This window comes from Copidosoma floridanum, unplaced genomic scaffold (genome assembly GCF_036245765.1).
Source record: "Copidosoma floridanum isolate Cflo_tuat_1 unplaced genomic scaffold, Cflo_Japanese_pri ptg000012l, whole genome shotgun sequence".
Taxonomy (NCBI): Eukaryota; Metazoa; Arthropoda; class Insecta; order Hymenoptera; family Encyrtidae; genus Copidosoma; species Copidosoma floridanum.
This window is the reverse complement of record NW_028321889.1, coordinates 2,060,037-2,078,592: the sequence shown is the minus strand read 5'-3', so window position 1 is coordinate 2,078,592 and position 18,556 is coordinate 2,060,037. Positions and strand designations below refer to the sequence as shown.

The 18,556-nt window shown below is 42.8% G+C and overlaps 3 protein-coding genes across 6 annotated transcripts in view; 1 reads left to right on the top strand and 2 right to left on the bottom strand.

Annotated features, from left to right (window-relative positions):
* The first annotated feature begins 4,053 nt into the window (after window positions 1-4,053).
* LOC106638515 (mitochondrial enolase superfamily member 1) lies at window positions 4,054-6,903 on the top strand. Of its 3 annotated transcripts, XM_089590192.1 has the most exons (7): window positions 4,054-4,070; window positions 4,149-4,253; window positions 4,618-4,720; window positions 4,785-4,900; window positions 4,971-5,125; window positions 5,239-5,822; window positions 6,097-6,903. In XM_089590192.1, exons 2-7 carry the CDS (start codon window positions 4,170-4,172, stop codon window positions 6,396-6,398), a joined length of 1,344 nt encoding a protein of 447 aa, XP_089446318.1. In that variant the 5' UTR covers window positions 4,054-4,070; window positions 4,149-4,169; the 3' UTR covers window positions 6,399-6,903. The 3 variants fall into 3 exon arrangements, with proteins under 3 accessions (XP_089446318.1, XP_014207212.1, XP_014207211.1); XM_014351726.3 differs by lacking the exon at window positions 4,054-4,070 and having other exon boundaries at window positions 4,084-4,253; window positions 4,986-5,125; XM_014351725.3 differs by lacking the exon at window positions 4,054-4,070 and having other exon boundaries at window positions 4,084-4,253.
* Window positions 5,859-7,336, bottom strand: LOC106638518 (adenosine 5'-monophosphoramidase HINT3). The gene is made up of 5 exons (XM_014351729.2): window positions 7,184-7,336; window positions 6,959-7,076; window positions 6,684-6,877; window positions 6,503-6,610; window positions 5,859-6,413 (listed from the first exon to the last, which is right to left on the bottom strand). Exons 1-4 carry the CDS (start codon window positions 7,265-7,267, stop codon window positions 6,566-6,568), a joined length of 441 nt encoding a protein of 146 aa, XP_014207215.1. The 5' UTR covers window positions 7,268-7,336; the 3' UTR covers window positions 5,859-6,413; window positions 6,503-6,565.
* A 1,277-nt stretch (window positions 7,337-8,613) lies between these two features.
* Window positions 8,614-18,556, bottom strand: part of Psq (pipsqueak) — a 65,199-nt gene continuing 55,256 nt past the window's right edge. Inside the window, exons 5-10 of one of the 2 annotated variants that reach the window (XM_014351634.3) lie at window positions 12,415-12,888; window positions 11,798-12,137; window positions 11,450-11,608; window positions 10,547-10,879; window positions 10,023-10,473; window positions 8,614-9,945 (exon numbers count right to left, since the gene is read on the bottom strand). In XM_014351634.3, coding sequence (XP_014207120.2) covers window positions 9,741-9,945; window positions 10,023-10,473; window positions 10,547-10,879; window positions 11,450-11,608; window positions 11,798-12,137; window positions 12,415-12,888 — 1,962 coding nt within the window. In that variant the 3' untranslated portion in view covers window positions 8,614-9,740. The remainder of the gene's footprint in view (window positions 9,946-10,022; window positions 10,474-10,546; window positions 10,880-11,449; window positions 11,609-11,797; window positions 12,138-12,414; window positions 12,889-18,556) is intronic. The other variant, XM_089590190.1, reaches the window with a different exon arrangement.

The window sequence follows — 18,556 nt, the reverse complement described above, 5'->3', positions numbered from 1 at the left end:
TAAACTGCAAACTTGCCGCAAGTAGCACAAACATCGTTAATTATTTATTTTGTATCTATTTCAAGAGTTGCGGCTGGTTTATAAGTGACTAAATGGCTCTAGGGCTAAGCTGCCTAAAGCTCTCCTTCAGAATTTCAGAAGCAATTTTTGGCCAAAAAAATCACGACCGCTAGATGGCGCTGATCCTAATGATTATAACTACTCATAGTAGAGCCATTTAATCAATTATAAACCAGCCGCAACTAATTTCGTAGATACAAAATAAATAGTTAAAGATAATTGTGCTACTTGCGGCAAGTTTGCAGTGTATGTTTTATACGAATATCAACCTCATATATATTTATACTTTTGGGTAATAGATGAATTGTAAACTTGACGCAAACAGTGCAAACAACGTTAACTTTTTATTTTATATTTATGAAATTAGTTGCGGCTGGTTTATAAGTAATTAAATGGCTCTAGGGCTAAGCTGCCTAAAGCTCTCTTTCAGAATTTCAGAAGCAATTTTTGGCCAAAAAAATCACTACCGCTAGATGGCGCTGATCCAAATGATTATTACTACTTGAAGTAGAGCCATTTGATCAATTATAAACCAGCCGCAACTGATTTTGTAAATACAAAATAAAAATTAAACATTGTTTGTGCTGTTTGCGGCAAGTTTACAATGCATTTTTGACACGAATATTGACTTCCTATATATTTATACTTTCGGGTGAAAGATAAATTGTAAACTTGCCGCCAATAGTGCGAACAATGTTCACTTTTTATTTTGTATTTATCAGATTAGTTGCGGCTGGTTTATAAATAATTAAATGGCTCTAGTATAAGTATAGTAACAATCATTTGGATCAGCGCCATCTAGCGGTAGTGATTTTTTTGGCCAAAAATTGCTTCTGAAATTCTGATGGAAAGCTTTAGGCAGCTTAGCCCTGGAGCCGTTTAATCACTTATAAACCAGCCGCAACTTTTGAAATAGATACAAAATAAATAATTAACGATGTTTGAGCTACTTGCGGCAAGTTTGCAATGTATGTTTTACACCAATATCGACCTCCCTTATATTTACACTTTCGGGTAATAGATAAATTGTAAACTTGCCGCAAACAGCACAAACATCGTTAACTATTTATTTTGTATCTATTTCAAAAGTTGCGGCTGGTTTATAAGTGATTAAACGGCTCCAGGGCTAAGCTGCCTAAAGCTTTCCATCAGAATTTCAGAAGCAATTTTTGGCCAAAAAAATCACTACCGCTAGATGGCGCTGATCCAAATGATTATTACTATACTTATACTAGAGCCATTCAATTATTTATAAACCAGCCGCAACTAATTTGATAAATACAAAATAAAAAGTGAACATTGTTCGCACTATTGGCGGCAAGTTTACAATTTATCTTTTACCCGAAAGTATAAATATATAGGAAGTCAATATTCGTGTAAAAAATGCATTGTAAACTTGCCGCAAACAGCACAAACAATGTTTACTTTTTATTTTGTATTTACAAAATCAGTTGCGGCTGGTTTATAATTGATCAAATGGCTCTACTTCAAGTAGTAATAATCATTTGGATCAGCGCCATCTAGCGGTAGTGATTTTTTTGGCCAAAAATTGCTTCTGAAATTCTGAAAGAGAGCTTTAGGCAGCTTAGCCCTAGAGCCATTTAATTACTTATAAACCAGCCGCAACTAATTTCATAAATATAAAATAAAAAGTTAACGTTGTTTGCACTGTTTGCGTCAAGTTTAAAATTTATCTATTACCCAAAAGTATAAATATATATGAGGTTGATATTCGTATAAAACATACACTGCAAACTTGCCGCAAGTAGCACAATTATCTTTAACTATTTATTTTGTATCTACGAAATTAGTTGCGGCTGGTTTATAATTGATTAAATGGCTCTACTATGAGTAGTTATAATCATTAGGATCAGCGCCATCTAGCGGTCGTGATTTTTTTGGCCAAAAATTGCTTCTGAAATTCTGAAGGAGAGCTTTAGGCAGCTTAGCCCTAGAGCCATTTAGTCACTTATAAACCAGCCGCAACTCTTGAAATAGATACAAAATAAATAATTAACGATGTTTGTGCTACTTGCGGCAAGTTTGCAGTTTATGTTTCATTCGAATATTGACCTCCTATATATTTATACTTTCGAGTAATAGATAAATTGTAAACTTGCCGCAAACAGCACAAAAAATGTTGAATTTTCATTTTGTATCTGTCAAATAAGTTGCGGCTGGTTTATAATTGACAACATGGCTCTATGGCCTAAAGTATCTAAAGCTTTCCTTCAGAATTTTAGGGCCACTTTTTAGTTTAGAAATCTGAAACGCTAAAACCATCCGCAACTAGTTGTGTAGATAGAAAATAAAAAGTTGACATTGGCTGTGCTGTTTACGGCAAGTTTACAAATAATCTTTTGCCTGAAAATCGACCTCCTATAAGAATATTAATACTTTTGTATGAATAATAATTTATCAATTGCATTGTAAAATTACGTGTGAAATGAAGAGTTAAAAGTAAAGTTTGAAATTATGTCATTGTTTACTGTCATTGAACATTTCGCATGTGTGCAATAAATTGATACAGGATTATACAGATACCTATTATTTTGCTGGGTGAGAAAGACGGATATTTGGTTTTGTTAGCATATTCCAGCGGTAATAATGCATATTTGGAATCTATGTTATATATTTATACAGCTTAAAATGTTTAAATATTAATCATGTGTGCCTATATTTACCAACTTATTTGTATACCGCATGGTCGGGTAGCGCTAGCGTCAACCTGTACTAACTGTCGGTGGGTTCCGCATGTCAACAAACTCCGAAATATCAGATGGCATGGGAGCGAAAACAGTAAAAAATATCAAAGTTTGTTGACATGCGGAACCCACCGACAGTTAGTACAGGTTGACGCTAGCGCTGCCCGACCATGCGGCGTTACCACGACCTACGTAACTTAACTGCTGGCAGCATTTGCGGAATACACCCTATATTCTCTAAGCGCGGAAATGACACTAGGTTCGTTCAAGCCCCCCCTTGGTTCGGTTCGGTTCGTTCGGTTTTTTGGTCCCAGTACCGACCGAACCGAACAACGCATCATTTCCGAACAGAGCCACTATTTTAATTCAAAAACCGCGAAATTTGAATGTTCTGAGTTTTTATAATAAATAAGAAGCATGAACACAAAAAAATGACGATAACTGTGTTCAGTAATTATTTGTATCATAGTTATTACTCTTTTATTTTGTTACCTTACAGTTGAAGCTGTTACTTGTGTTTTAATCTTATAAATAGTTATTAGTATTTGAATTTTGCGGTTTTCGAATTAAGATACGCGAATGTAGTACCTTGATTCGCAAAGCACGAAGTTTGAATTCTTGAAGTATTGTATCGTATTAAAACACGAGGAACAACCATAACCATAAAATAAAAATATAACGATAAACAACTATTGAACAATGTTGAAATCATATTTTATGTTTGTCATAAAAACATTTGAGACTTTAAACTTCGCGATTTGCGAATCAAGGTAAGTACGGCGAGTGTACAATTTAGCGAGGAACAAAATTCTCCAGTAAAACACTGATTCTTTTGTTCTCATAACAATCATCGACGCTTTTGCGGTGTGTAATATTAACAAACAGCTCTTATCTCTAGCGGCAACGCGATAATATTATGTATACCACAAGAGTTCCGTACCTACTTTGAGTACACGCAACGATTTCTGATGAAAAAAATAAACCGACGCATTTGAACACAGCGCGTCGCTACATACTTACGTAAAAAAATAATACTTTCACCAACAAAAGAGAGCTTCAGCGCTTGACATTCGCACATTTTACTTTCCGTTGTACACAAGTATATATGTACACAGAGCGCTATCTGAGAATACCTTCAAGGTATACTTATATTAGGTGGTGTATGATGTGTGCGCTGTTTACCCAACGATGGATGAGCGCCCCAACTCTGCGGAGTGATTATACGAGATAAGTTTGAGAAGAAGAGACCGGCCGCTGCTCCGCTTATTGCACTACTGGCATTGATGTAAGAGCTCGCTTCCGTAGGTATACACTTATCTCGTCAACGTTGCATTCTCTTGGGTATTATTTTTCGAAGCTGATTTTTTTTTTTTTATTTAAAAGTTTTTTATTGTCAGAGGAAAGATGGAAGGGATGGAAATTACCGAGATCGATGTCAAGGACGTGAGGTTCCCAACTTCCTTGAAATTCGATGGGAGTGATGCCATGGTAAGGGAATATGCTATACACACTTATGCAGCTTATTACAGGTGTATAACGATACGTTAAAGGGTTTTCTTTCAATTTCAATTCGTCTCACGTTAATGCATTTGTGTTGCTGTACTTAGAACAAAGTTATATTTCAAAAAAATTCATGACGTATTCGTGTTTATGTCTGGTTAGATGATCTTACATCAAGATCCGATCATAACAGTACTACAGTCGCAAAAACATAAATGTACTGTCGTGAGATTTCTTCGTTTATTTGAATTCTGTTGCGTCAAAGCCTCGAATTTTCGTTTATAATGTAAATCCTTCACTAACTGGGCACAATTTTTTTTGTTTCACGTGTCAAATGCACACCCCAAAACAGCACACCGATCCCGACTATTCCTGCGCTTACGTTACAATAAAAACTAATAGAGGCATCGAGGGATACGGACTGACCTTCACTTTGGGGAGAGGAACTGAAATCGGTAAGAGTTTGAATGAACTGGTGGATTATAACACGTGATAACCACTGTTGATCGTTTCACATAGTCGTTCTCGCCTGCAAAACGATATCGAGGCTGATCGTAGGCACCAAAGTCCAAGACGTGTTCAACGGCTTTGCCTCTTTCTGGAGGAAAATCACGAGCGAGTCTCAGCTGCGATGGGTGAGTTTTATACAATGCATATTCGTGAAAAAAATAAACTGAATGTCAAATGCGTTAATATTTATGAAAGATCGGCCCGGAAAAGGGAGTGACCCATTTGGCCACAGCCGCCGTGGTCAACGCTCTCTGGGACTTGTGGGCGCGCATTGAGAAAAAACCATTGTGGAGACTGCTGGTCGATCTCACCCCCGAGCAACTGGTCTCCACGATAGACTTTCGATACATGTGAGAATGATGAAAAAAAAAAAAAAAAAAAAAAAAAAAAAAAAAAAAAAAAAAAAAAAAAAAAAAAAAAAAAAAAACAATAAACACATAAAGCATTTCATTCTGTTACGTAGCACTGACGTGATTACGAGGCAAGAGGCGATCGAGATCCTCAAGAGCCAGAAATCGGCAAGAGCCTCTCGCACGGCAAGTCTCGTGGAAAACGGCTTACCGGCTTACACGACCCAAGTAGGCTGGATGGGCTACAGCGACGACAAGGTCCGCGAGCTCTGTGAAAAATATCAACAGCTCGGCTTCGACACCTTCAAGGCCAAGGTGGGCCAAAATCTTGAGGACGACGTGCGCAGGTGCCAGGTGATCCGCGAGTGCATCGGCGACGACAAGAGACTCATGCTGGACGCTAACCAGGTGTGGGAGGTGGAGGAAGCTGTCGAGTGGATGAAGAGTCTGGCTCGCTTCAAGCCAACGTGGATCGAGGAGCCCACCAGCCCGGATGACGTTCTCGGACATGCAAGGATCGCCAAAGAGCTCCGGCCCTTGGGAATCGGGGTGGCGACTGGTGAAATGTGCGCTAATCGAGTTATCTTCAAGCAGCTGCTGCAAGCTCGGGCGATCGATTACTGTCAGATTGACTCGGCGAGGATCGGCGGTGTCAACGAGATACTTGCTGTTTACTTGATGGCCAAGAAACTCAATGGTAAGTTATTCGATGTGACGCGCTAGTTTTGGAGCATCGTCTTTATTCGCTTTTTTTCATAATAACAAACTTTTTAATAACAAAGGTATATAAATTTGACTGATTTTGCGGGTGCAAAGTTCCTGTAAAAAAATATAACAATCGGCGATCAACAATAACAGCGATTAGCTTGTGTATACGCTTTTTTCCCTTAATATTTACAATTGGCCATAGATGGAAGTAAGTTGTACAGAAAACTTAATTAATACACATGGTGGTTAAATGACTTCCGCAGTACCTGTCTGCCCTCATGCTGGAGGAGTGGGTTTGTGCGAGATGGTTCAGCATCTGCAGATGTGGGACTTTGTAAGTCTCAGTGGGACCACGGAAAATCGAATTATCGAGTATGTCGACCAACAGCACGAGCACTTTGAGGATCCCGTGACGATTAAAAATGCTCACTACATGCCACCAAGCGTTCCCGGGTATTCCACAAAAATCAAGGACGCAAGCTTGACGAACTACGCTTATCCCGAGGGTAAAGAGTGGCAACGCATGTTTGATATCGGCATTTTTCCCAGGCCTTCTGCTAACTAAATGTAAAATTTTGTTCTGCAATGAATTATTGTTGTGTTAATTTTAATTCTTCACAGTTCTTTGTAAGATTTTTATCATACAACTGGTACGTTATAAATTTTTACCTTATATCCTGCACCATCGGTTTGTGTTTGGCAAATGATTATTTGTATTTTTGCATTGAAAATTCAATATTTACTAGTCTCCGTGAAACGTGATTTCACATAATCCGTCTGTTGACATGAGTGGATTACAAAAATGTTCGCCTTGTCCATCTTACATAAATAATTATAAGATTTTACTTACACTAACAAACCACGTGGAATTAGGTTTAAACATCATATTCTTGATGAAACTCATATTTTCCACGGGGCAAATAACGTGTAGATGCAAATGATTCACCGTTGTAAACGGAGGCCAGTGAAAACCAGTTCTTGTAGAGTTTTTATCTAGTTGGAGCTGGTCGACAATGATATCGATCGTAGCAACCATTTTGTCAACTATGAGTTTGTTGAAATGAAAAAAAAAAAAAAAATAGCCAATCCACGTACTCAAATTACTTTACATAAATCTGCACTTACACAATTCTTCCTGCTCTTTCTGCAAGGTTTTAGCATTGACGATATGCGTTTTGGGGACTATGAGGTAATGGTGATCCGATGCTGGGTGAATATCTTTGATGCAGGCAATGTCATTATCCTTAAATAAGAAAGACATGATACGAAAACTCCCAAGGACCAAAGCAACAATGACGTTCATACATAAACATCAAGCATTGGTGAAAGGGTAAAAATTAACTGTCCCACCTCGTAAATGCAATCTCCAGGCTCTTCTTTTCTTATAATTTTACAGAAAACGCAGTTTGCCTGGTAATTATCAACTCCTGTCATTTTATTTGTTACTGAGATGTGATGCAGTGTAGTGAGTCGATTGATATGTTAACAAGCGCAACGTCAAAGTGTCAAACCCACAGCTTACTAACACATGCACGTCTTCGGTTTTCTGCCGCAGTCGAGAACACTGGTCCGCAGGTATAAGGCGGTCGACTTTTTGCAAAATACTACTAGATGGCGCTGATCTAGATTTTTTTTCTTATATTCATTATGTGATTGCGTCTTTACATTTTACATTTCCGGTGCTGATGGCATGATGGCAGAGTTTGCGTTTGCGGAACAAGAAGTAAGTATATATTTGTTTGTAAGTTCATTTGAAATTGGCACATTGGCAGCAAAGTACTGTATATATATAGGCACGGGTTTTCGCGGACGTCAAACGCGTGTGCGGACTGCGGACGCGCTATGTGGCCGCAGCCTAATACACAAGACACCTTTTACTCGGTTGGCAAGCACGGGGTCTTCTATTTCGCCTCTGTCAAAATATTTAAGCGATGTAATCGGATTAATCAACGCGTTTATTCGGTAAGGCTTTGATATTTTAATTACATCAAAGCGTAAGGAGCCGTTTGCCGAAGAAAACACTTGGTTTGATGAAAAATTGACCTGTAAAGGATTAAATAACAAACAAACATCATACAGTTGCATTAATTTTTAATTTAAAATATATAAACTGTACATGTATTTATAGGATATATATTTTGTGTTTTTTTTTTTTTTCATATATTTTTGCACGTGATGTGGTTTTTTTTTGTTTCATACAATGAAATGATTTCGCGCTAAGTAGTACTTTTATAGGCGCGTGATGTATGTACTTTTTATCTTATTAATTTTTGTTCGGACACAATTAATTGTTTAAATAATTAATTTTGCCTTCATACCGCTTTTTTTTTTAATTGAGTCACAGAAGAGCAAAGTATATTATCATCTTTCATGGTTTACCAATTCACAACAGAGTTGCGTTTTGAAACATTTTATGTTAATCATATTCGCCAGTAGACATTCTTTTTTTTTATATACCTACTTCCTACCGCCATCAGAGTAAACAAGACACTACCACGTGTAACATGTCGTCAATGATTATTCACGCTATATTGTTAATCGCGATTAATTTTTGCTGGCGATAAAAATCGTTTTGTTTTTTTTTCGCTCTACTTACAAGGAAAATTTATCCCATATCTGATCTCGTTAATTTTACCTCGCCTCCATAAAATCAAGATTATCATCTAATAGTACGTATTTTGCACTGTTCCACTTTGATTATACTTATCTTTTTTATTTGTTATTATTTTTTTTGTTTTATCAGTTACACTTTTTCCTTCAAAAATAGAAAAACGCAAATATGAAACAAAATCTTTTAGGTTTATTTGGTTCCTTCATTGTCACCTCTCGCTTTACTATTTAATAATTTACATAGATCTTAAGTAACGTAATAAAAGAAAAACAAAAGAAAAATTCGTAATTGTGCCTCCCTCCTCTCATAGTAGTAAGCACTTACAGTACCAATCGCAATAACATTTACCTTTTTACTTGCTTTTTTTCGTTACAAACTAAAGCTTAGAAATGCGTGTTTTTATTTTCTTAAAACAAAAACGGATTTAAAAAAACGAACATAAGCGTGATGATCTCTTTCTCTTAAAAACTATCAAAATCGTGGAAGTACTTTTTTTTTTTTTTTTTTTTTTTTTAATTTTTTTTAATTTTTTTTTTTTTTTTATATATATAAACCGTATGTATCATTACACTACTTTTGCTCTATATCTCCTTTCATCGATCGATTCCTTGCGTAAAAAGGAAGATCATCCAACTCCCGCAGGCAGTTACATTTGTAAAATACGAATCTCACGGGTAGCTCGCCCGTCTGTACATTTTATTCTGCTCGACTTGTTTAATCATCTTACTTTGTTTATAAATAATTCTTACACGATTAATTAAATGCTAAATAAGTTACGCTTGACATAAAGAAAGAAAGAAAGAAAAAAAAACTTAATAAAAAGTCAGCAACGTCGGATAAGAAATCCAATAAACGAAAAAATATTAATAATTATGATAATGATATAATGATAAAAAATTAAGAAAACGCGACACGGATTCAATGTACATGATATTGTTATTTTCGCCTTACTCTGCACAGCATCGTTTTTTAACACCGACTCTCGTTATAATACTGTAGGATCGCAAGGTAATCTCGCGATCGCTCAGTCTATCATACACATGTATATTTATATTTCAATAGTCTTCCGCATGCACGTGCAACCGCCTCACTGATGCTTCTTTCATCGGTATAAGGTATAAGCAAAAAATCTTACACACGCGCGCACGCGCTCCAGTAAAAATCCTTCTTTCCTGTTCTCACTTCCTTTTAGTATGCCATCAGAGGCCTCGTAACTCTTTGACAACATTAATTGCCAAGTGATCCTCATTTACTAGACCATCCCGCGGTGAAGGCGATCTAGTAAAGAGGCAAGTTTCAGCTGCCCTGATAAGGCATCTGGTCGGGAAGGGAGGACGAGTGATTCTGGGTGGGACTCTGGTGGAAGTGCTGCGACGAGCCGTCCTGTGACATGTCGTTGACCACCGGCTCCTCGTACTTGCCCCGCTTGAAGCGCCCGTACAGCGACGAGTACGGCAGATTATAGTGTATCGCCGCTTGATTAATGCTCATGTGTCCCAGTCTGAAAAAAAATTGACAGTCAATCGGTTGAATAACGATTGAATGAGAAAAGGAAGTGGAAAAAAAAAGAAAGTATACCTAACAGCCTCGAGAGCCTCGGTCATGGCGTCCTCGCTCCAGGGCGTAGGATTGCTCCTACTGAGCTCAATACCCTCCCTCTTGCACCTGCCGTACAGCGTGCCCGTGGGTATGCCAAACTCGGTCGAGGCGCGCTGCACCGAGGTCTGTCCGGAGCGTATGGCCTCGAGCGCGCGGTCTAGATCAGCCGGCGTCCAGGTAGTTGGGCTCGCGTTGAACGGCGCCGCCAACCTAATGCCCTCTCGCCTCGCTATTTTGTACAGGGTGCTCGAGGGTATGCCGAACGCCTTGGAGGCCTTGTTGGCCGATATGGTACCCGTACGTAGGGCGTCCAGGGCGTTGTTCAGGCTCTCGTCGCTCCACGACTTGGTCGGGCCGTCCTTTTTGGGCGTGTCGATACCCAACCGGTGCGCCCGCTGCCAGAGAGTCGTCGATGGTATGCCAAACGTCGCTGCAATCAGTAAAATGTTGTAACGACCTATACATTCAGTATATGATTCTCGATAAATGAAATAAACACGAACCAGAGGCCTTGGTGAGGCTCATGTCGTGATTTCTGAGGGCATCGAGGGCTGCCTCCATGTCCTCCTGGGTCCACGACTTGGAGCCGTGATGGTGTCCACCCGACTGGCCGGAGTGACTGCGCGAGTTGTTTTCACCCGAGTCGGAGTGCACCGAGCTGCCCGAGGGCATGAGACCGAGGAGCTCGGGTGTTATCATCATCATGTTGTCGTCCGCGTTTTTCGAGCTCACGCTCGCACGGTCGGACATGTGGCTGTCGATGTCTATCGTGTCCGACGAGTCCATCGTGTGCAACGTTTCGAACTTTATCTTCACGCTGTCGCAGCTCTGGATGTCTGGAAAATACGCGCGTGCTTACATGAGCTTTTTTTGCTTCGCACACTAGAAAATGTGTACCCAAGCCTCGTTGATCGTTGTCAACGCAAGTGATTAATATGACATGGGGAAAACAAGATAATCTGTACATAGCGTACCCAAGAAACGGAACTGAAAGATCAATAAAGTGGAAAAGCGCATCGTGAAAACCCATATATACGTATAGCAATAATAACACAAGGCGCGGCGTCGGTAGCAAAGCCGAAGAAGAAGGAAGTAGGAGGAGGTAAAGGAAGAGAGAAAAAAAAAAAAAAAAAAAAAAAAGAAAGAGAGAGCAGCGACCGTTCGCTTATTAGTCCGGGAAGGAAATCAAAATAATTGGCCTAATCGGGCTCTTAACTGCTCGTGATTAGATTCGCGCCGGAGTTTTGCTCGCTCGCCGAGAGTAAAGTCTCTTTCCCGTTTGTATACTTGTTGTGCTGATGCATTAGCATAAAACATCGTATGATTTGGGTGTTGGTCAAGTTTCGATCACGTTCACAGTAAAATAAGAAAAAAAAATAAAAAAAAATAAAAAAAAAAGATTTTACCAGCCGTCTGATGCTCGGCGTCCCTGAGGTGGGTAATGGTCGTACCAACGAGGGTCGCACTGGGCGGCGTTGGCTGCGTCTCGGGCGGCAAATCGACCTCAGCTGGATCCGGATGATGGCCGTAATGGCCGAGACCTGTGTGACAGAACATGTCGTCACCTAACATTAAAAACATGCCGACCAATTGTCCCTGAGTCATGAATAGCCAGTAAAATCGCTCCGCGCCCCCCTATTCGAAACATTGTACATAAATTTGAGAACAACATCCATCAACAACAATAACAAGAAAAACACGTAGTTTCCAATAAAAGGCGCGGAGCGCTGAATTCCCCGTTAATCCGAACTAACCGTTGTTATTAGTCGCCGTGGGGGTATTGTTGTTGTTGGCGACAGGCCCGTTGCTGTTGCTACTGTTGTTACTGCCGTTGCTGTTGGTATTGCTGATGTTGTTGTTGTCAGGTCCACCAGCAGCAGCTCCGCCGGCACCGCCGTCACCTCCCGCGCCACCACTTCCACCGCCGGCGCCGGCGCTGCTGTTACGCTGACACGAGTCCAGGACTACTGTTGTTCCTGCTACTGCTGCTGCTGCTTCTGCTGTTGCTGCTGCTGCTGCTGCTGCTGCTGTGGTGCTCGTCGTTGTCGTCTCCATGCAATCTTCATCTTCGACCGGCCAACAATCACGGCGGTTCTGCAAAACACACATGGTTACTTGTACACGTGAACCTGCGAGGCAAGTGGCGGGAGGGACAATAAAGTTTACGGCAAGTTGTACACGTATACAACAAAAGTACCAGAAAACCCCGCTCGCGAGCGCGATAAACTTTTAAGCGAACTTTGTACACTGGATTCTGCTGAGCGCGGCTGTCCCCGGGCTTTTGGCAAGAGTTATGTGCCCCGGCCGGCCGGCGAATGGCTAACCCCCCTTTGGCAAAGTTCAAGAAGAAGAAGAAGAAGAAACAAAGTACCTCCTTGTTGCAATCCCTCACGTAGCTCTCGACAAAGTCCTCTTCCTTGTACTTGCCCGAGTCAACTTGATGATGATGATGATGAGGCTGGTGCTGCAGATGATTGTGATGATTGCGTTGTTGTGGTTGGTGGTGGTGATGGTGCTGCGAGTGCAGTAACAGATGCCGGTCCGTGTTGGCTAGCCGATTGTTGCCGCCGACGTCGAAGGACGTGCGCGGCCTCTTGTAGCGCGGGTGGTGGTGCCTGCTGCTCTTGAGCTTTGTGAAATTGAACCTGTGGGGTGTGCTCGAGTCACGGGGTGGCGAGCTCAGGCTGACCGAGGGCCCCTCGATAAGGCCCCCGACTGTCGGACCACCGCCTCCTCCTCCTCCGACTCCCGATGGTGAGCCGACACTACCGCCTCCTCCTTCTCGGCTCTCGGGCACCTCGCACAGGCCCTTGATCTTCAGCTGATCGGCCGTTTTCAGGAGCGACTGCAATTTCATTTATTTATTTATTTCTTCATACAATAAATTTGCCCGGCGTATATTGCTTTGATAAGTGTATAAGGTTGAGAAGTGAGGGGGGGGGGAGAAAATTGTGAAGGAAAAGACAGGGAATTAGCCGCGCGCCCGGAGCTTTCACTCGATTAGCAGATGCTGCGAGAAATTCGCTTACCCTTGCTCCCTCGGACCGAGTTCGATAATACAACGGGTACCAGGGGCAAAGGGGCGGGGGGGGGGTAGCTCTATCCATCATCCCTGTTTGTCGCATCTCTCTCTCTTTTTTTTTTTTTTTTTTTTTTCACTCGATTTTTTTGTTTGTTTATTCGTTTAGCTGTGCAAGCTTTTTTTCCAGTATCAAAAAAAAAAAAAATTATATACAGCAGGTGCCAGCATTGTTTGGTTGTGCATTTGCGCCACTCGCGTGACAATTGACAACGAAAGACATCGAGCGAAGGACCTTGATCTTGGACCTGATAAAATCCTTCGCTCAAAAAGTAAGTACCCGAGCTTGCAAGCTCAGGCGGAAGAAAAAAAAAAAAAAAAAAAAAAACACCCCCATAGAAGAGTAGAGTCGGTGAAAATCAAATCCCAGCAAATCGAAATAACACAGCGAAAGAAAAGAGAGAGAGAGGGAGGGGGGGGGGAAGAAAGAAGGCGCAGTACAAAACATAGTAGTAGCCCTCCCTCCGGGGATATGTATGTATGTACATGTACACAGTGCGCGCAGCCATCGCTTGCAGCACATAGCGAGGGAGAGTAAGTTCGTCCTCGCTCTCTCTGTTCTTTAATCAAGCGCCCACTCGCCCGGACGACGACGTCGGGGTGGGGTGTGCGTGTGCGCGAGTGCGATTAGGAGGCGGTGGCGGCCGCCGCTCTCGAGAGGTAGACGCCCTCTCCCTCCTCGTCTGCATTTCCACCTCTTCGCCCTCCTCCCTTTGGCTGAAATTTTTTTTTTCTCTCTCTTTGTTTTTTGCTCCCTCCGCTGCAGCGAGTAACTTTTTTTTTTCTTTTCCCTCCTCGCGCGTGCTCTTTCACACCCTCTCGGCTCTCCGTGTGCGCGCGAGGCTTACTTTGTCCTCCAGCGTATATATACACGACGAGCATGTACGTGGCTTTTGATGTCGGGGTTTTTTTTTTTTTTTCTTTCCCCTCTCATCCTCCGTACGTGCATCACGGAGCGACACTTTGCTACTTTGGACGCGCAAGGAACGAATCGTCATTTTTTTCTTCTTCTTTTTTCATCCGTCTACCGCAAGCTCCGCGAACTTTTTTCCCCAATATACTATTCGACTTTTTTTTGTACATATAGGTGCAGCGACGAAAAACAATTGGAATCTGTGAGAGGACGCTGTTTTTTTTTTTTTTTTTTTTTCACGTATACATTACAGTGTCTTTGGGTAATCAAGACGTGCCACGTGGCGTTTAAAAAATGACACTCCTCCACATCGATGGGTAAGTTGCAACGTCGATACAGTGACTCGGAAGCTTTCCATGCAAGGAGGAAAGAGAGGACGGTGGAGCTCCGGTGTCACACCCTGCTCGTATAGGCCGACGAGGGTAGGTATAGGTGCAGGGCGCTGGTACACGTACAGGAGGAGAGAAGAGGCAGGAAAAACGCCCGCAGCAGCAAGAGGAGGAATAATAGGGGAGGCCTCGCCCCCCCCCCTCTCTCTCCGTCCGTCTGTGCGATGCGTCTGTCTGTCCGTCTCTGGCGTGTCGCGGTGGTAGCGCGGCAGATACCCCCGTATCGACCATACCCGGCTTCCCTCCCGAAAGCTCTCTCTCTCTCTCTCTGCTGCTGCTGCAGCCCCCACCCCCCACACACAACCTCCCGAGGGCGACCGCGTGCGCGACGCTTCCAACGACGCGGTCTACGGCCTGTCTCGCTCTCCACCCACCGACACTCGGGCATAGGAGCTTTCGTATACGTATAGGCCGGCTAGTGGTGGTTGCACGGCCGAGCCATAAGAGTGGTCGCGCGCGCGTGGAGCATCATCCAAGTTGGGGAAGGGGGTGCGGATTGACATGCTACGGGTGCACACGCTCTCTCTCTCTCTCTTTTTCTGCTGATGCGGGGGAGGGGGTGGCTTTTTTGGAGCTTCGTTTTATCAATAAGACTCGTGCGCGGAGGAAAGATGAGGAGCGCCAAATCATCATCACGCTAATTTCTACACACTCGCAGTACAACCCTACTACATGTATAGGGTGTGTGTACTTTTCGGGGTTTTTAAAAAAAATGCTTTTCTCTTCCCCCCCCCCAAAACCCAATCAATAGGTGGATTAACTTTTCATGAGAGCGTCACCCGCGAGACATTCATCATCTGCTGGCGAAGAACCCATACGTGTGTAAAGGAGGACCCGAGTCTCCACTACGGCGCTGTATGTATACATGTATGTAAGTCTCAAAGGCAAAGTCTCATGCGGGTGGAAAAGGACAAAAGAGCGAGTGGTCGGGGGAGGGGGAGGATTTTCGATTCGGGGTCCTCGTGATGCTCGATAATCCTCCCCTGATTTCGCTGACTCGAGGGGGGGGGGTGCTATGGGGGTTTTACGCGGCGTCTAGACTCTTGCCCCTGATATAATCACTACGTCGCGCGGGCTCGGCTTCATTTGGCAGTGTGAAAAGGAGGCTCCTCGATTATACATGCTGAACCTATATACCGCGCACACTGATTCTTTTTCTTTTCTTTTTTTTTTTCATTCCAATTTTTGCCACGAATGGTACATGTACAGGCAAGGCTTATTTCATTCGGAATTGGCAATCACAACGACCCTGCAACAGTCTTACGTTTGATAAATCCAGAGAACATTTTCTCCTCCGATGATCCAGGCACACGCGGCGCGTAGCGTTTCCGAAATTCTTGCGTTTCCACCCCCCCCCCCTCGAAAATACACAGCGCGAAACATTCGCTCGTACGCCCATTTTCCCTTCCCCTTTCAGAAGAAAAAAAAAAAAAAAAATCACATCCGAATAAATAAAACACCCACCCCCGGTTCAAGCTTCCTCCCTAAAAAGAAAAAGATACATCCCTCCCAAAAAAAGCTCGCTCCATACAAGTCCAGCCTGGCGTGTGTGCAGTTGGGAAGGGAAAAAAAAAAAAAAAAAAAAAGAAAAAACCAAAGTTAAAAGCTAATGGTCGAGCGAGATAAAACGTTCGGGTGGTTTTGCAACAAAGACGAATAACCATCGATTCAGGCGTATGGGAAAAAAAAAAGAAGAAAGTGCATACGCGTATATACCTACGTGTGTATGTATGTATATGGGAGGGGGTGTGTCCTTTCAAAATGGCGGGCCGTTCAATTAAACAAATAAAAGGGGGGCCACTGCTGCTGTCGGCGACGCCGAGGTCCACGGGACTCTCGGAGGAGGAGGAGGAAGAGGAAGTTGAAACGCGGAGAGGGACAAAAGCCACGGGAGCTGTACAGGCTCTTCTTCCATCCCTTGCGCGCGGGGGAGGTACGTATAGATGGTGAGGGAGAGGATGCGGGAATTTGGATGATGATGGGCAGGTTTTTGCGCATTTCTCCCACCCCCTCCCTTTCTCAAACGAAAGGGTTCATTGTACCGGAAATGAATCGAGCTGCAGGGGTGAGAGCTATTGTTGTTGGATTTGAGGGTCAAAGTTGTACGATTCAACGGAGAAAAAACTATGATAAATGAATCAAGGCACGATAATTTTTCCAAGAAATTAGCACGATACACCGAGTATGAAGCGTATAAATAGATGATTTCATACGTAGACTCAAAAAGAGAGGTATACCTCATATCGAAAAGCAGCGGCAGTGTGTACCAGAGTGCGCAGACGAAAAGACGAGGAGGGCGGGTGAGGGGCGGCGGCGCAGCGGAGATTATAAAGACGCGTCGAGAGGGAAAAGAGCCATGGCGGCGGTGGTGCAGCACATCCTCCTTTCTATACTACTATACACCCCCTAACCCCCCCCATATAGAGAGACACAGGCCGCGCCGCCAGAATTCGACTCTCGCGCCGTACATAGAGCCTCTCCCCCAATCAATACTATCCGCAGAGAGAGAGGGGGGGCTTCAAGGGCATCGCCCGACCAATTAACCCCCGCCCCCTTCCCCCAACTAATTGACGCACCGAGCCATGGTTTGTTCTTCTTCCTTCCCTTACATATACGCACACTCCGTTGATTTGTTCGTTTTGCCTCTTTTCTCCCTGCACCGACGACGGGGCGCGTCTACGCGATTGTCTCGTTTTTGTACGTATAGCCTCTCTTGCGGCGATGGTGGACGCGCGCCGTTGTTTTTCTTTCACTGATACATATATATATATATATATATATATATATATATATATATATATATATATATATATATATATAATGGGAAGTGTGGACCCTGGGAGGGTATGGGTCGATACCCGCGGCGACAGAGACTGACAAAGATGGGCTCTTTTTCGCGCGAGGCTGCCTCTTGCGACTTTGGTTGTGATGAGCGATCACCCAAAATCGGAAGCGAGAGGAGGAGAAATTGCATCTGAAACAAGCGTGTGTACCACCCCTTCTTTTTCTGCTCGTAGTTGAAGCCGTGACACATGGTATAGCATATATAAAAATGAGCGAGAACGCGGAAACCGAGTGGGAGGCAAAAAAGAGAGCGAAGAAAGGCGAGGAATTCGGTAAAAGGAAAAAAAAAAAAAAAAAAAAAAAAAAGAGGGTGAGCGAGGCAGCTAGATGGTGTTTTTTTTTTTTTCCTTCAACCCCCTTCGTACTTTGGGTACGTCTCAATGACGACCGTGTCTGGCGTATACATGTACAAGAGCGAAAGAGAAGATGCACATAGTGCAAGAAGGAGAGACACGGGGCGAAAAGGAAAATTCATGAATGAACGCAATGTATATATCATACGGAGCGCTTTGCTATGTGTACTACAGTACCTATATATGGTCGTGTTATGAAGAAGAAGAAGAAGGAGAAGAAGCAATTGATGAGATGTGGAGACGGGTGTTTTTTTTTTTTTCCAACGAGTATCTACAGGGTATAAGTATAGTCTATACCGTGCACGTGCTGCTGTGTGGAACAAGTGCTCCGTCGACGGGGATAAATATTTTATTTTATTGCTACGTACCATGTACATGGTTGGAGGGGGTAATGGAGTAGGTTGGCCGAGACGATATCGGATCGTTTGATCGAGGGAGCTTTTACATTCTTGTGCTCGCAAGTACGACGTAAAGCGCCGGTGAATAATAACGGCGTGAAAAGCGTGATTCCTTGCCTTTTCTTTATGAATAAATGTAACCAAATGCTACTAAATTTCGAAATTTGTTTCGTTTCGCTGGAGTTGACCGAGGAGTTGACGCTTCGACGATAAAAGTATATAATACACGGTTTTTGAGCCCAGAAAAACAATATTTTCATCGAACAAAAATCTTCCTCCCGTATATATCTTATCCGCGTGGAAAGAGATAATTGCGCGTATCGCAGATGAATGTAATATTTATGTGTGCGTGAGTGTACAAAACACGTACGCGGTGATAATGCGAGGGGGCCGTGTTTTTTTTTCTTCTTCAAAAATTTCAACTTTGTCGAAATATTATCTGGGTATATGAGCAAGATCTCACAACTGGAGCGACTGTTCGACGTTGTTAAGTCTGATTTTTTTTATCAATTGCAGCCCATTACAATGTGAAAAAAA

Excerpts from the sequence above, each read along its gene's own strand:
- LOC106638515 (XM_089590192.1), top strand. The coding sequence starts at position 4,170 with ATGGAAGGGATGGAAATTACCGAGATCGATGTCAAGGACGTGAGGTTC. Across the intron at positions 4,721-4,784 it reads GGGGAGAGGAACTGAAATCG|TCGTTCTCGCCTGCAAAACG; the intron begins GTAAGAGTTTGA and ends CGTTTCACATAG. Across the intron at positions 5,126-5,238 it reads ACGATAGACTTTCGATACAT|CACTGACGTGATTACGAGGC; the intron begins GTGAGAATGATG and ends TCTGTTACGTAG.
- LOC106638518 (XM_014351729.2), bottom strand. The coding sequence starts at position 7,267 with ATGACAGGAGTTGATAATTACCAGGCAAACTGCGTTTTCTGTAAAATT. Across the intron at positions 7,077-7,183 it reads CTGGAGATTGCATTTACGAG|GATAATGACATTGCCTGCAT; the intron begins GTGGGACAGTTA and ends TTCTTATTTAAG. Across the intron at positions 6,611-6,683 it reads ATTCCACGTGGTTTGTTAGT|ACGGATTATGTGAAATCACG; the intron begins GTAAGTAAAATC and ends TCATGTCAACAG.